We start from the raw sequence: 17,707 nt of genomic DNA, 5'->3' as shown, positions 1-17,707 counted from the left end.
AATACTATGATACTTTATTAGAAAATAATTATAAAATAAAACACTTTAACAACGTAAACAGAATAAACGTCAGGTAAAAAACAGTCGATTTTTTTCAATAACCGCAGCAATTTTTGACAGATCAAAAACTGTCGAGTAAGTCGAGTAATGGTCGGTGCAACGCATTTTAAAATAAACGGGCAATCCAAATCAAAAAATCAATCGTTTAGTTGTTGGTACAACTGGCTATAATCCAATTCAAGTTTCAAAAACCGTCTGCCGTCCGATGTTATTTTATGAGTCTTTAGTTTTTAGTCTTTAAACGTATGAAAGCTAATTCACTATCAGCTAATAGAGAATCCAGTAGATTAAAGGGCCGGTTGTTCGAAGGCTAATCAGAAATGGAATCAACTGATCATTATCAAATATTTAATTACTGTCAATGTCAACTTTGATTGGGTTGCTAAAACATAATTGATTACAATTATGAGATTAATTGATTAATTAATCAATTATGTTAATAATTGTTACGTTATTTGATAATTAATATTTAATTAATCAATCAATTATGTTAATTATCATAATGATAATTGATTACAATCAACTGATTGGCGTACGAACAACGGATTTTGTTATTTGATGGCTGTTAAGGGCCGGTTGTTCGAACGCTAATCAACAATGATCATTATCAAATATTTAATTACTGTCACCAAAACTGTCAATGTCAACTTTGTTTGGGTTGCTGAAAACATAATTAATTACAATTATGAGATTTATTATTAATTATGTTAATAATTATTGTTATATTAATTGATTATAGACTCCACAGACTTTTTAACAACCCAAACAAAGTTGACATTGACAGTAATTAATTATTTGATAATGATCATTGTTGATTAGCGTTCGAACAACCGGCCCTAAGAGGACTAAAAGAATAACATTGGCAACATTGATTTTAATAACAGAATAATTTTTGACCTAGCGTACCTTTTCGTGACAAATCGGATATTTTTCGAGCGATCATCGGATAATCTAGACAAATGTGATGGGTCCAATCTATGATGTTTCGGAAGCAGGATTTTTTCTTTCTTCCTATAACTGTTTTACTTTCGATTTGCCTTCTAATATTCCTGGAGCTGCTCAAATTTGTAATGGAACATTATGTGTCCTAAGTATGACGTCTTTCTAATTTTGATCGTACCTATTGACCAGATGAGGACGTGTGATCATTATTTCCAGTACTTCTTCATTCGTAGTTCTGCTGGTCCAGCTTATTCTTAACATTCAGCGGTACATCCACATTTCGAATGAATTCAGTTTGTTGACGTCATACTGTTTTAATGTCCAGGTTCCCCAGCCATATAGTAATAGAGATCACACAATGTCATCTGGTCCATCCTAGCCTTTTTTGACATGAAATGCCCACTTCTTTGTTGTGGCTACACAGCACAGCACTGATTTTACTTTTCACTAGCTGCTGACGTCTCTGTTGTAGCTACAATGGATAACACTAATTAAGCCTTGCACAACTGCTCACATTACACAAGCTCGAACAGTTTAGTCCTCTTTAGCCTTCGCATCTGAAATTGGTTGACAAGAAGCTGAAATACTTCATGGTTGAAATACTTATGAAGCTTCTCTTCAGGTATCCTGGCGACTTTCTTAATTTTACTTGGAATATATTCGACTTTAAGGTCTCTATGTTAATTGTCATTCCGAACATACCAAGGATCACCTACAATATGCCTTAGTATTCGGTTCTGGATTATTTCTAAAGGACCCCGCAACTTTTGTTATGGAACAGTGGTCCCGGTCAAATTTAACGAAACTTTGGTCAATGATAGTTCTCAGTAAGTAGATTAAAAAAGTCCATGGCACCTAGGTCTAAAAAACTATTAGTCTCGAGCTACAGCCTTCTGAAGTTTTCAAATTCAGGTACTCGGTTTCCGTTAAGTACACTAATTCACGGTCAAGTGAACGAAAATATTTATTATTGAAAGAAGAGAGACCCATTTTCTTTATGCATAAGCATATTTGCTTGTTGCATATTAATTCGTGGTGAAAAATAGATGCATCTTATTTTAGTCTCCAGGAAACCTCCGAAAAGTACTCAGAAAACTGAAAAAGTGCGATAGAAAATTTGTTGCTACAGCGACATAAGAATTATCACGTTTTCATGAATGATTCAGACCTATACCAGCATGGCTGCAGTTCCACCTTATCGTTAGAAAACTACTGAACAGTGGCGGATTTAGCTGGAAATAGGGAAATACCCCGGTAACACGGTCGACACTTGAAGAAAAAATTGTTGGAACATGATTATTGCACGTTGAAATCTGTTATCTTGCATGAAACTGAAACCACAGACAGACAAATTCAAACCAATTAACTCGACAGTTAGGAAAATAAAGTGAACTTATTGCACGTGTCATTACCTACGTCTTTTATGTAGTTTGGGTTTGTCTATTTTATATATTTTGGGGTAGGTGTCAGTGGCGGCTCGTGGATTTAGGGACAGGGTCGGCAAGGTTTTTGTCTCCTCAGATAGGTATACCATCTAATTAAAAGGCTTCAATCATCATAGAAGACAATGAGAGAATTCATGATAATAATTTATTAATTTCGGGAACAGTTTGTTGCAATGAATTGCAGTATATAAAATTATACATATTTTGTAACTTATCCCATCTTCCGAGAATATTTGGATCAGCATATAAAACTTTTAATCAATTTCCTTAGTTGTTTATTTGATTAAATAATGATGCATAGTTTTAATACACTTGTCTAATAGATATTTTAAAAATTCTTTGGCGTAACTTTTAAATTTTTGCAAATCTTCAAAAATTTGCAAATCTTCAAAATTTGAAAAAATGAGTATTTATTTGCACAATTTTGCATTTTTGTATTTTTTGGGGGTGTTCGGAAATATCAAGCGAATCCAAAACGTCACTGCGTATATATTGAAAATTACTATCTCTGAGATTTTTTACCAGCTTTATTCTATTTTTGGAATAAATAATGTCAGTTGACTGATTTTGAACAACATTGAATATCACATCAGTTTGGGTAAACACTTTCTTAAAAATATATAAAAAAATATTAAAAGAATAATCATTTAGTAAAGTTTTCAAACCGATTGCTTCACGGATCGAGATATCATCACTTACAAAATTGTCGCCTTTATTAATAAAATAAAATTAAAAACTTCCAAAAGCTGTTTACGAAAATCTGCTACAGTGAAAACTAACCGAGATTTAAAATTCCAAAAGCTACTTTATTTCATAAATAATTTCATCCCGAGCGCAATATTAGCAGGGTACGTGGCTTGCCTGCTGCTGGTGTCTGCCCATCACCGATCGGCAGATTGGTATCTGCCGAACTCTGCCATTCAAATACGAGTGAAATTGTGGTGAAATGTATAATTGGTTGCCTATCGGCTTATATTCCACAGCGCTTCTTACAAGTAAATCGTAAATCTAGGTACGGCTTGCCGTCCCTGTCGAAGCAGATCTTATAAATAAGAATTCACACAATCGCAAGCGGATGCATGGCTGGGATTATTAATTTGAAAATTTTCTTACGCGTAGGGATCACTTAACGTATCGGATTGATCGAATTCTTTTAAAAACAATGAATAAAATTTAGTCTGTATTATCTAACAGATTTTTTTTTATTTTACAGAAACAAATATCATCAACTCTGAATAAATTAAATATTTAGAAAATCTACAATGTGTCCATAAATGTGTGAGTCGGCACTGCCGACCCTGCCGACCCTGACCGGCCGCCACTGGTAGGTGTTTTATTCGAAGTCGCTTCCCTCCCCCAAATCAAATGTTCCTCCACTGCTACTGAAGTATCCTGATATGTCGTTCGATAACACGACATATTATGGTATATCTAACCGAAATCTGCAAAATCTTAACCTACAGATAGTCGAAGATGGCATAAACCCGATTTTTCCATAGACAATTGTAATTAATATTTCGCGTTTACCTACTACCATGTATGTACTTTGTATTTTCTTTTCGCATTGAGATCAAGTCCATTTTCTCTTACCCATATCTGATATCTTCTTCTTCTTAAGGTGCCTATCCGTTCCGGATGTTGGCGATCAGCTTGGCTATCCTAACTTTGCTTGCTGCTATTCTGAACAGTCCAGTTGTCGATGTATTAAACCCCTTTCTCAGGTTTTGAAGCCAAGATATTCTTCTTCTCCCTGGTCCTGTCTTTCCAAATACCTTGCCTTGAAGAATGAGTTGCAACAAGCCATATCTCTGTTCATTCCTCATAACATGGCCAAAATATTCCAGTTTTCGCTCTTTGATTGTGTTAATAATCTCGCATTCCTTGCCTATTCTACGTAGAACCTCAACATTAGTCACACGATCCACCCACGAAATTCTCAAATTGCGCCTGTCTATCTGATATGCTGGAGACTATTCTTTGCAAATCATCTAAGCAGTGGTGTCGCGAGAGCTTTTTTTTGGGGGGGGGGAGAATGAAAAATATTCCCAACTCTCATACTTTATTTTATTTACATAGGTACACCTTTTTCCAAAATTCAGAATAATTAGTTATTATAATAATAAACATATTTTATGTAAGTAATAACTTTACTATAATCAAAACATAAAATAAATACACAGCGTTTTTATAACATTACCTTATTTCATACGTATTATATTTACATAAGTAGTTGTTTAGATTAACAGGATTAGGACAAAGAAAAAGACTACAAATTTTAAATAAAGTCGAAACGTCGGCAGTTTAAAAAAAAAATAAAAAAGAAAAACTCTGGAGATTTTTTGTCCTAATCCTGTTACCTGAAAGACTATTTACAAAAAAGGACGATATTACGTATTCTTCCATTTTATTTAAGCCCTAAAATGTTATTTTAAAATTATTCGCCTTTTCTTTAGAGTTGCCCACTTATCAATTGTGTAACCTAAATCTAATTTTAACGCCATGTCAGATTCACACTTTAATAGCATTAAATTATCAAGTCGTTCATCAGACATTGTTGTTCTTAACACATTTTTAATAATTTTTAATTGACTAAAGCTCCTTTCGTTGGTTGAAACACCATAGGGTACAGTCAATACAAACATACAAAAGCAAAATGCTTGATTTAAATTATCTTTTAACTTGGTTACATTAGATAATAGTTCAGGAAAAGAACTTACTTTAGAGTTCATATCAAATAAAACTTCTAATTCATCTTGTAAAGAATGGACATCAGGCTTTTTAGAACCTGGAGGAAACATGGCAACAATGTCACCTAAAATCTTTAAGGTAATATTTCTTTTATCAAGTGGAAATGTTAAAACTGAATACAGTGGCTCAATTGATTTTTTGATATGCTCAAAATTATCATTTAAACCACTTGATAAGGTATCCAAAATTTCCTGGAAATCTCGCCTAAAAAAAGTTTTTAAATCCATATCGACTTCAGTGTCACGATTTTCATCAATTTTTTTTGGCATAATCCTTCGTCTATGATATTTCGAAAAATCAGAATAAGGATCAATATTTAATTTTTCGGCATATTTTATGGCACTTTCAATTAGACTATTTAAACTGTTATGGTCATAATCGGTATTTCTTAAATTAAGGGCAGTAGTTTTTATCAAATTAATGCAGTCTATTATATTTAAATTAGGTGTTTCTATCGTTTCAGTTAAAATTTTAATTTTTGGTAAAATATTTTTTAGAAAAAAGAAGCTAGCTATGAAGACAAAATTTAAAATCTTTTTGTAAAGTCCCAATGCTTTAGTTCTTGTAGAACCATCAAATTCTCTATTTTTGGAAATGTCTGATAGAACTTCAATAATTTGATCTACTGTTTGGTTAAGAGCTCTGACTGAGTCTGCCTTTGCAGTCCATCTGGTTCTTGAAAGGTTTTTAAGTTGAACTGATTTATCTATTTCTTGTATTTTTTCTTGCAGGTGTTTAAATCTTTTTGTGCTTGATGTAAAAAATACGTAAAGTTCTTCAAGAGTGTCAAAAAAGTTTCTAATCAATGCACTTACGTTACAAGCATGTTCAAGCACTGTATTAGTCCTGTGATCTTGACAGGGAATGTAAGGTACATTGTGCTCGACGATATCTGTAATTTTTTTTTGTACGCCATTAAAACCACCGGACATGTTACTAGCAAAATCATATGATTGAAAAGCAAGTTTAGAACTATCTATTTCCAACTCACTTAGGCATTTAATTAACAACTCGGCCATACCCAGTCCGGATTTATCGCAACATTCAACGGTCTTAATAAGCCTTTCGTGAATATTACCCTTATTGTCGGCATAACGTATTACCAGGGAGAGTATATCCTTATGGGATAAATCAGGTGTCGTATCAGCCATTATCGAAAAAAATAAACATTCTTTAATTTCTTCAATTATCAAACTACGTACCTCTGATCCAATTAAAGAGATCATTTCATTTTGAGATTCACCACTCATGTATGTCACATGATAAGGGCGCAATTTTCTGTCGTCAAACCATTGTTTCACGACACTGTTATGTCTTGATATAAGGTTTACAATTTGTCCAAAATTTCCTTCGGAAGCCGAATCAGATTTTCGAAAACCCAATCCTAGAATGCCTAATGTTCTGATTGTATCCATTAAAACCCATAAAACTCTCTTATTTTGACTATGGATTTTCTCTTGTTCGATTAATGTATTTCTCTTATTTTTATCTAGGAAAACATCAATATGCCTTTCTGTAATCAAGAAATTACAATAATCGGACAATGCCGCTTTATGAGCCATGGATGAAAAATGTTGTTGAAGTTTGCCCAATTTATTTTTTCCAGCACTTTTCATTTGTCCCCACCCTTTTACACCTCCTTCAACCCAAGAGCTTTCCCCTTTTTCCCGCCCTATACCCTTTGGAAATAAGCAGCAAACAAAACAGAAAGCAGAGTCATTTATGGTACTATATTCTAAAAATTCAAATTCATTATACCATTGGGCATTAAACCTATTCTTTGCATCTGATGGAAATGCCGCTAAGCGAGGTTGATGGGGTCCCAAACGAATAAGATAGTTTTTTTGATTAGTACTTAACTTAGAAGGGCGCATTGCAGGATCATGATTTACTATATTATCAGAAAGACTATTTTGGTCATCAATTTCAAAAGAAATATTATCTTTGTTTAAATTTGCTAGCACTTCATTGGCAATATCTATTATTGAGTTGCAATTCTGCCTAAGTTCTGTCACGGAATTTAAAATATCAATTGTAGTCATTTTTTCATCTAAAATTTCTTATTTATGATATTTTTCTAACAGCCCTTTGCTTTCATTTAAAGAGTCTAACAGATACGAAAATTTTCCTAACAGTGATATAAAAGATTTTTCTTCACCTGGTTGATCAGAAGAAATAGTGTTTGATAAGCATTGGGTTGCTTCATCGTCAGTATTTATAGAGATTACGTCTGGTTCCACGTCTATATCACTGGGGATGGTAGTACTGGCACTTGGCATATTCAGGTCCATATTTTCACTAACATCAGTATTTTCACTCCCATCGATCTTTTTGTAGGGGCTATCGTTAGAGCTTATTCGAACGGAATCGGTGTCAGAAGCAGTAGAAGTAGCCTTAAGTAAAAGGATTATTATTAGGCCAAATTATACCAAAAAATATTTAAAAAATTATATGGATATTGCAGTAAACTTTTTCTATTATGCCTATATACACCTATAAATATTTCGGTTTTATCTTACCTCAATTATAGTTTCTGTTTCTGCCTCATATTTCCGTTTCTTTAACGCAGCCTCAAATGGGTTTGCAGGCGCCCCAATATTTTGTATGGATACTCTTTTTCCACCATGTTTAACTTTTTCATGTTGACTTTTAAAATCATTGTTAAACACAGATTTACATTCGCAGCATTGCACTTTGTATCTTTTAGGTTTCATTTTTCTTTTAATTTATGGTTTACCGCAAGTAGAATTATGCCTACAAATTAAAAACCGTTGCTAGTGAAATCAATATTTTCACATCACATCAAAATAAAAATTTAAAATTAATATTTTAGATAATTCTTACATAATTTTAAACTCAACAACAAAGCGAAGCCAATTTAATTTTTACTTACCAAAGATAAAAGTCCAAAATTTCCAAACTGCATTTACTCAGTCAAATTAATTAATACTCGAATAATGAATTGCAGCTCCACGCAACTGCTTCAAACAAATTGTAATTAATAATATTTAATATAATTTACCAGTGTAGCAGTAAATTAACACTAATAATTAAAATGTGTTTTTATAACCCATTCGGTCACTCGCACTTATTCACTTAACACCAAATAAAACCTGAACCCGGCTTACAGCGTACACCAAACAGAGTACAAAATATATTTTCGGCGATTCCCCTAACGTGTAACAAATTGTGAATCACTCAACCAGGGCACGCGGCACGCGTAGGCGTAGCAAGTTATTTAATTGACGCGTTGCCGGTGGCGGCGGCGCGGCGGCGCGGCATTGCCACATAGAAAACGAATTCAAAGAAATGAAAGAAATTCAACCCAAACTTTATTTTTTAACTTTATTTTTTTAAATTTTATTTCTTTTCCAGTCGGAGTCGGGATTTATAATTTTCTTAATAAATTTTCCAACTGAATCTTTATTGGGGGGGAGAATCCCCCCTCACCCCCGTATGGCGACACCACTGCATCTAAGCCAGTGGTGCTCAGACTTATAGTGTGTGGGATCTACCACATAAACTGCAAGCGTCCAGCGATCGACTGCTAGTAAAAAACAACAATTTTGAAAATAAAAAACTTTGTTGCACATTTCTATTTGATAAAACGTTGTAACTTCAGAGAGTTGTAATTAAAGTCATGTTTTTCATCCTAATTTTATTTGGATATTGATGCATGGCACTGCATAATATTCACAAGATTTTCATATGATGGTACGGAATTACCGAGGGCCAGATGCAAGCATGATGAGATATGTTCGTCAGTTAGCCGATTATGATACTTTGATTTCACTACCTTCTTTTGGGAAAATGCAGACTCACACAAGTTCATTCATCCAAAGAATGCGATTAGCTTCAGAGCTATTTGCCTCAAAGATGGATATTTGTTATACGGTATGAAAGACCAAAATTTCTTATCAGCCGCTCTGGACTTAAGGTGTATATAAGTATCCGAAATTATTTTCAGTGCGTCATTTTGGATGGAAATGATCTCCATATTGAAAGTAATTAATATTTCAGTGGCAATTTTTTCCACTCTTCACAAGCACATGGATTAGACATGAATGTTACAATATCTGTCAGTTTCATAATCAGCCAAGCGTCTTTCAAACTCGCCATGAACTACTTGCATCTCCGTTTCATAATAAATATGATTCAAAAGGGCGGTTAACCTTTTTTTCAACGATAGTCAGTTGTTTAAATCCTTTCTGTTCATTTGATTAATCAATAATAACAATTTGTTGACAAAGGAATGTACTGCGTTCATCATATCGATAATTGTTATTTTTCCCCTCGTTCTTCTAGAAAAGAAATTATTTCGGGACTAATTATTTTAACCACCTCACATATGTATGCGTATTAATTAGTGTCCACATCGTTTTCATTTGTATTTTTCCGTGAATCGCGATCGACTTCAAAAACTTTGGCGATCGACCGGTCGATCGCGATCGATTCTTTGAGCGCCGCTGATCTAAGCTATTTGAGGCGCAACAAGCAACAGTGGCCTAAGTCACAAATTGAACATTTCTAGATTATTATATATCAATAAAAGTAGCAACATTAAATCTTCGGATTAACAAGGGTCTACAGAACCTACCTCTATATTTGGCCAAATGGCGCTACATAATTTGTAGCGCCATCCCATAAACATAATGGAAATACGAATGCAAAGATTGCGTTTATCTCAAAACTTCGTTTTTTAAAACGGTTAGGCCACTGTTGCTCTGAGCGTCTCATTTGTAAAAACTACTGCTTCGTCGGCATATGTAATCATTTTTAGAGGCACTCTTTTCTGCATGCGTGAAAACGTGAGATGTCTTATTCTGCTCTAGCAGCACTTATTGTGGTTGTTCCTCAATTTTCTGAATGCGCTTTAGTAGCAGTGGCGGAACATTTGCCTTGGGAGAGGGGGCGACTTCTAATAAAACACCAACCCCAAAAAACATAAAATAGACAAACCCAAACTACAAGACATTGCATGATGTGCAATAAGTTCCCTTAATTTTCTTAACTGTCGAGATAATTGGCTTGAATTTGTCTGTCTGTAGTAAGTTTCATGTCAGCTAATATATTTTTATGTTTCAACAATTTTTTCTTTAATTCTGGACTGTGTTACGGGGAGAATTGCCCTATTCCCTCCTAGATCCGCCACTGTTCAGTAGTTTTCTACAGATAAGGCGGAACTGCAGCTCTGCTGGTATTGGATAAGTCTGAACCGTTCATTGAAACGTAATAATTCTTATGTTGCTGTAGCTATACATTTTCTATCGCACTTCTTCAGTTTTCTAAGTACTTTTCGAAGGTTTTCTGAAGACTAAAATACGATGCATCTGCTTTTAACCACGAATTCATATTCAACACGCAATTATGCATGAAGAAAATAGTCTCTCTTCTCACAGCCCAACAAAAAAATTTTTTTGTCTTGCTGCCGAAAAAAAATCGACTGATTTTAGTTAATTCATCTGTACTGATTCCAAAAATACAAACCTTTTCTTTGTATCAGCTCTAGTTTTCGAGATATAACATACTTATCAAATACTTAAATATGCTTACATTTCTGTATATTCCACCACTATAATTGCAATATGTTTATAAACAAACTTAACAAATTCTAAGACAAATGGAGGGAACCAAAAAATCATTTTGACGATTGCTATTTCTGTCTTGTGAATATAAAGGGCATTAATCGCAACAATCGACATACGTGAACAGTGAACATATCCTAACTAGTGCAGTCACTGAAGGTTTACACCTCCGATTTCGTTGAACCTCCATCGATTTTCATGAAAATTGGTAAGAAATTAGAGGATACCTCAAGGAACAAAGGTGACATGATGCCAACTTTCGCTTTTACCCTGGGGGTGGATGCCACCCCTTCTCGGGGGTGAAAATTATTTTATTAAAAATAATACCATAAGTCCATAGAGGAACAAATTATAAGCAAAATTTGTTATATAAAGTTATTAAAATAAATCAACACTTTTTGAGTTGTTAACGACCAAAGATTTTATTTTTTCGTAAAAAAATGCATGTTTTAAATCGGTTTTTCACGTATAAATCAAAAACTATAAGCTTTTACAAAAAAGTTATTATTGCTGAAATTGAAGATAATAAAAAATTAAATACATTTCTCAGATAAAGAACTAAACTAATATTAGTTCAAAGTGAGTTATTGGCAACTGAATATGTATTTTTTTTTTCGATGAGTACTCAAATCTATGTATTTAAGCTTAAATAACGGGAAAACGATGCAATGTATAAAATATTCCTGGTAAACATTTGTCAAAGTACTTCGGAATTCCTATCAAATGAGCTTCAGAACAAGGTAATAGCGTCAAAATTAAGCAAGTTATAATGAAAATAAAAGAACCGTTTCGAATTTTTTAGAAAAAAGTGAAAAATAAAACATACGCCATTTCCACAAAAATTAAAATTTATAGTAATCCTTACAATAACTTCTTTATATTAGTATAAGTAATGTTTTCGATAATTTTCACCGGTTTAGAATGCATATTTTTGAAAAAAAGATATAATTTAAAAAAATCATAATTTTTAAAATTATTGTAATTTTCATATTCTTTTGATAATACCTCCAAAAATACTCAATATACGTAAAAAATTAAATATAACCAAATTTTAGTTTTTTCTGTGCCAAATATTTTACTTGTTTTACTATTTCTATAGGGTAAAAATAACCGAGATAGAAACGTTTAAATCTTAAATTTTGCTGTGGGAACCATGCAACCGGGGTTATTTAACCTTTTATTTTTTAAAAAAGTAAGGGGTTTAGAAGATTAGGTTTGACGTGCTTAAATAGCACCTGAAATTAGCTTTTAAACAGTTTTAGATGAACCTGATATCGTAAACACGAACGGAGTTATAAAAAAAAAACAATAACATTTTTTGGAAAAATTTTTAAAAGATAAATTTTGAAAAAATTTTGGAGCATAAATTTTAACGCTATCAACATGTTCGGGGGCTCATTTGATAGATATTTTTAAGTACTTTGACAAATATTTAATAAGTTTATGTTATAAAATGCAAACATTTCCCGTTATTTCAGCTTGAAATCTTCGAGTTTTTTACTCGCCGAAAAAAATATACATTCAATTACCTATATCTCCCTTTTATAGTGAACCTTAAAAGGTTTTTCTAGTAAGGGATTTATTTCATTTTTTATTAGCTTCAATCTTGATAATCATAACTTTTTTCCAAAAACTTACACTTTTTGAGTTATTGATTCAGCAGACCCAAATTACCTAGAAACAGTAAAAAAATTACCAGCAGCAAACTGTGTGTTTACCAGTGTAATAGATATTTTCATTCACTTGACCGTGAATTAGTGCACTTAACGTAAACCGAGTACCTGAATTTAACCTACCTGAGTACCTGTTAAGGTACCTGAGTAACTTCAGAAGGCTGTAGCTCGAGAATAATAGTTTTTCAGACCCAGGTGCCATGGGCTTTTTAATCTACTCACTGAGAACTATCATTGACCAAAGTTTCGTTAAATTTGACCGGGAGCACTTTTCCATAAGGAGTGATGCGGGGTCCTTTCTGTAATTTTTTTTTTGGTACAGCCCCTTAATTGTAGGCCATAGATTTTTCTACCAACCTTTTTAACGTTAGTTTTCTTTCAACCTATTTTATATAAACCAACCTTTTTTATATCATAACCAAATTTTATTTTAAAACATTTATTTTATATAATAGTGAAATTTGAAGGAAGAAAAAACGGACGTAGGTCCGTAGGTAGTCATAACATGTGACGTAATAGTGACAGATGACGTAACAGAGCTATTTTGACTGATCATTTTAAATAGAACCTTATTTATGGCAAGTGATATCTTGTTTGAAAGGTATTCAAAATACCTATTCAATGCTGTGGCGGCTCGTTATTTTTACAATAGGGGAGGCTACAACTATAAAATATCTAGACAAATTTGCAGTAGCAAAAAAATACGCCAAAAATGTAATTTAAGAGGCCCCATTTGTTTTTGGCCATTTTTTATTTACATTTCATAATATCATAATTTATAATTTCATAGTTTAAAAACACTAAATCTAATAAAATTGTAAAAGTGTAATACTAATGTTTGTGTCGTTTATTTGTTAACAATTCTATCTTTGTAAGTTGATATGCATGTAATTTTGGTTCCATGACATCTCGTAACGCGACAGTTCGTCACCGGATAGTTGGTAACGGACAATTCGTAACAGCGACAGTTCGTAACGGCGACACTTCGTAACGGCGACAGTTCGTAACTATACAAATTCGTAACGGACAATTCGTAACGTCCAAATTGAATTATTCTGGTTATTTTTGTTAACGTGGAAAGTAACTGTTATCACAGTTATAAATGGAATTATGTTTATCAATTTAACGAATAAGTATCAGGATAAACATTTTTAAGGCATTTCATATTTCGTGTTTCACAATATAATAAAAGTGTTTAAACCAACTATTAAAGTATCACAAGCCATCCCTCTTATCCACTATAACCGTTGATTGAATGCCCCAAAGCTATTACCAATCACAAGGTTTATTATTTTAACAGGTATCTTTCCTTTATAAAATGTTTATTTAAAAAGTTTGGAATGTCTAAAGACGGTTGTCAGATTAAAGATTTCAGGAATTAAGTACTTTATTATACCTTTGTCTAGGCATGTGCAAATTTAAGGAACAATAAGAGGAATAAACTTTTAAGAGTATTGTTAAAAGTTTGTATGTATTTAAATATTTGTTTGTGTTCAAAGACTCTTAATATACACTGAAACACGAAATATAAAATGTGTTAAACATGTTTATCCCCGTACTGATTCATTAAATTAAAAAACATAATTTCAATTATAACTGTAATAACAGTTACTTTCCACGAAAATTTTTTGCTCAATTAGAAATCCAATGAAATCAATTAATTTGTGATTACGTATTTTTTATGGGAAATAAGCCACAATTTTACTAAAAAATGAATTTATTAACGTTTCGAAGCCCACATCGGGTTTCGTTGTCAAAATACAAAATACTATTAAAATAAAACAAACATGTTGTTGCTAAGTAAAAAAATTCTTCTAATAATTTATTTAATCTGACTCATTTATATTGGCAATTCAGACGTATATTATACATTTTAAAGTAGAAGACTTTAAAATGATATCGCCAATATTTATGAGTTGCGTTCCTGGGACGACTTTACTAAAAGATAGTTCATTCGATTACATGAAATCAATCCCAACTCAAGAATATCCGTCGCAAAAAAATCATAGCATGTGATCTGTCTTAAAAAAGACAACCAAATGCAACGATGACAGTAAAATTCTCGCGTTAAAGATTCCATAGTAAATCACGAGGGAAAACCAGGAAAAAACCTCGTGATACTATCCCGAAATCGTAAGTATTTGGTCTTACATTTAATCTACCTTCAAAAAACTAATACCAAATTCTGACTTTAATATGTTTAATTATAAATAATATTAATATTACATAGATATACAATAAGTAATACTAAAATATAAAATTTGTACTAACTCGATATGTTATTGACTTACTAATCGTGGTATTTTCTTTCTATTGACTTCCTCTTTCAGTATGGGTAACCACATCCTACTGCATTCTACCGAGGAATTTGCGACACAATTGGTTTCATTTAGCATAATTAGAGCCGCTTCTTTGATTTTTCTCTTTTTACTATTTGATTCTTTCAAGACTATACTTGAATCTCTCCACTGAACTCTATGTTCATTATCCCATGCGTGTTGACATATCTGAGATCTATCAAATTCTCTGTTTTTAATATAAGACTGATGTTCACTTATTCTAACGTTTAATGGTCTTGATGTTTTACCTAAATAAAATTGTTCGCATTCACAAGGTATTCTATAAATGCAATTCTTTGTTTTTTTTTCTTGTTCATTGTTAGGTTTAGTTTTAGATAGAATAGATCTCAATGTGTTTGTTGTTTTGAATGTTGTTGAAATGTTGAATTTATTTCCTATCGTTTTAATATTTTTTCCTGGTTTTCCCTCGTGATTTACTATGGAATCTTTAACGCGAGAATTTTACTGTCATCGTTGCATTTGGTTGTCTTTTTTAAGACAGATCACATGCTATGATTTTTTTGCGACGGATATTCTTGAGTTGGGATTGATTTCATGTAATCGAATGAACTATCTTTTAGTAAAGTCGTCCCAGGAACGCAACTCATAAATATTGGCGATATCATTTTAAAGTCTTCTACTTTAAAATGTATAATATACGTCTGAATTGCCAATATAAATGAGTCAGATTAAATAAATTATTAGAAGAATTTTTTTACTTAGCAACAACATGTTTGTTTTATTTTAATAGTATTTTGTATTTTGACAACGAAACCCGATTTGGGCTTCGAAACGTTAATAAATTCATTTTTTAGTAAAATTGTGGCTTATTTCCCATAAAAAATACGTAATTATAAAAATGCCACAAGGAAATAGCTTCAGAACAACATTAATTAATTTGTGGTCATCTGATTGAATACAACCAATAAAACCAACATTATACTGAAAACAGATCCCATGGGCTGTTTTCACTCAATCATGTAGCTATGGATACCTACATTTCGTTTCATTTCGATTTTGACATTTCAAATATTCAATATTTCAAAATGTCACGATTTGGTTGTAATACTTTTAATACTTTGGTTGTAACATGTCTGGATCTTCCTTAAATTTTTCTAATTGTTCCTTTGTTAATTGCACATTTAAATAAATTGTTTCTGCTCTGTATTTTTTTTTTTCATAACCAGCAAAAATTTTCTATCCGAATAACCCTCGAACATTGATAAATGCTCAAAAAATTTTTAACAACTTGCTCAAGCTTGTTGCTTACAGGCAACAGACATCCGCCTACGGCGTCGGTCTGTTTCCAAGCAACAAGCTTTCGAAATCTGTTATAAATTTTTTTCGAACAATTATCAATGTCCTTGGGTTATTACTACTGATAACAAAAATAACCAGAATAATTCAATTTGGACGTTACGAATTGTCCGTTACGAATTTGTATAGTTACGAACTGTCGCCGTTACGAACTGTCGCTGTTACCAATTGTCCGTTACCAACTGTCCGGTTACGAACTGTCGCGTTACGAGGTGTCTGGTCCCGGTAATGTTATTCTTATTTTGCTCAGACCTTTGTTTTAATAAAATTGTAGTGCACATCTGATGAAGCGGGAAACCAATTGGCGAACTATTAAGTGACAAAAAATAGAATTGTTTTAATTTTTGACCGAGAAAAGCTGATATATGTATAAGTAAATTTCCGATATTTTGTTTCGCGTCAAAGATATCGGAAAAAGTTATTTGAACAAGTTGTTCCAAATATTAATTTAAACCCCATATACCAAATTGCATGACAAAATTCGCACTTTTAGTTTTTTCATTATTTGTAGTCAGGACCTTAAAATTGGTTGTCCTGAGATGCACGTAACGAAAGCTAGCAGCCGGTCTGCCTCTCTGACTAAATCTCCGGGCAGCGTCAGCATGTGCTTAAGGCTGGCTGCAGCTGCAGCCAGCTGGCGCAGCTGCGCTGCACGTATCGTTAGCAAGAGCATTTATATGTAGCTCGTTTTGTATATTGGTATTATAATTAACAAAGTATTCAGCAGCTAGAGAGGTTTACCGTCCGTCTTGTTCTGTTGCATTATCTCTTCGATAGTTAGGTATGTTACTTCTTAGTTCCAACCTTAATACTACTTTTATGTACAATTGATACAGTTTCGATTGACATAGTACAGTGAAAAACAGGCAACTCTTGTCTAGGCATGGTGCTGAGTCAGTCGACACTAATAGTATAGGATCTAAATGTAAAATGTTGTACACACATATTTTTGAATAAATTTGAAATTTGAATTTGAAATTTGAGGCTGGGCGCCACTGATTCAATGATCAATTTAATTTATTCTTCTCTCTTTCTCCCCTTCCTTATACCCTTTCAGGTGTCGCATTTGGGTTTAGTTTAGCTACATATTCAGCCATCTCTTCCATTCGTTTCTGTCTTATGATATTAGTTTCATTTCTTCAAGCGTTTTCTGTTTAATTTTTCCCGCATCTATGTGCTGTATCCATTTTTTCTTCAGTCTGCCATTTTTCTTTTTATAATATTCCTTGTTTCGTGAATTTTCCTTTTTATTCTACTAGGTTTCAGTCTCTTCAGATGTCCATACCAGTTTAATTGTCTCTTTAATATTTTATTCATTATTGGTTCCTGTTCAGTTATCCCTTATATTGCCTCATTCCTTATTCTATCCCATTTGGTCTTTCCAGCTATAGCTCGTAGATGTCTTTTCTCAATTGCATTTATCCTACTATTATGCTTTTTCTGTCCATTTTTGCTCGTATACAGTATCGTCTGTATCACAATCGTATTATATATTTTAATTTTTGTTTCGTGGGACAATTCTTTTTTCCTCAGAACTGGCGCTAGTGCGTAATACAGTTTGTTTGATTTTTTAGTTCTGTTAGTTATTTCGAGGTCTA

At 32.8% G+C, this 17,707-nt stretch overlaps 1 protein-coding gene across 1 annotated transcript; it reads right to left on the bottom strand.

Annotated features, from left to right (window-relative positions):
- Positions 1-4,870: 4,870 nt before the first annotated feature.
- On the bottom strand, positions 4,871-7,237 carry LOC126891410 (uncharacterized). The gene has a single exon (XM_050660585.1). The coding sequence runs from the start codon at positions 7,235-7,237 to the stop codon at positions 4,871-4,873; it is 2,367 nt and encodes a 788-aa protein (XP_050516542.1).
- Positions 7,238-17,707: the final 10,470 nt, after the last annotated feature.

The sequence above is a fragment of the Diabrotica virgifera genome, chromosome 1 (assembly GCF_917563875.1).
Source record: "Diabrotica virgifera virgifera chromosome 1, PGI_DIABVI_V3a".
Lineage (NCBI taxonomy): Eukaryota > Metazoa > Arthropoda > Insecta > Coleoptera > Chrysomelidae > Diabrotica > Diabrotica virgifera.
This window is presented reverse-complemented; position numbering and strand designations above follow the sequence as displayed.

Coding starts and splice junctions, on each gene's coding strand:
- LOC126891410 (XM_050660585.1), bottom strand. CDS start 7,237: ATGACTACAATTGATATTTTAAATTCCGTGACAGAACTTAGGCAGAAT.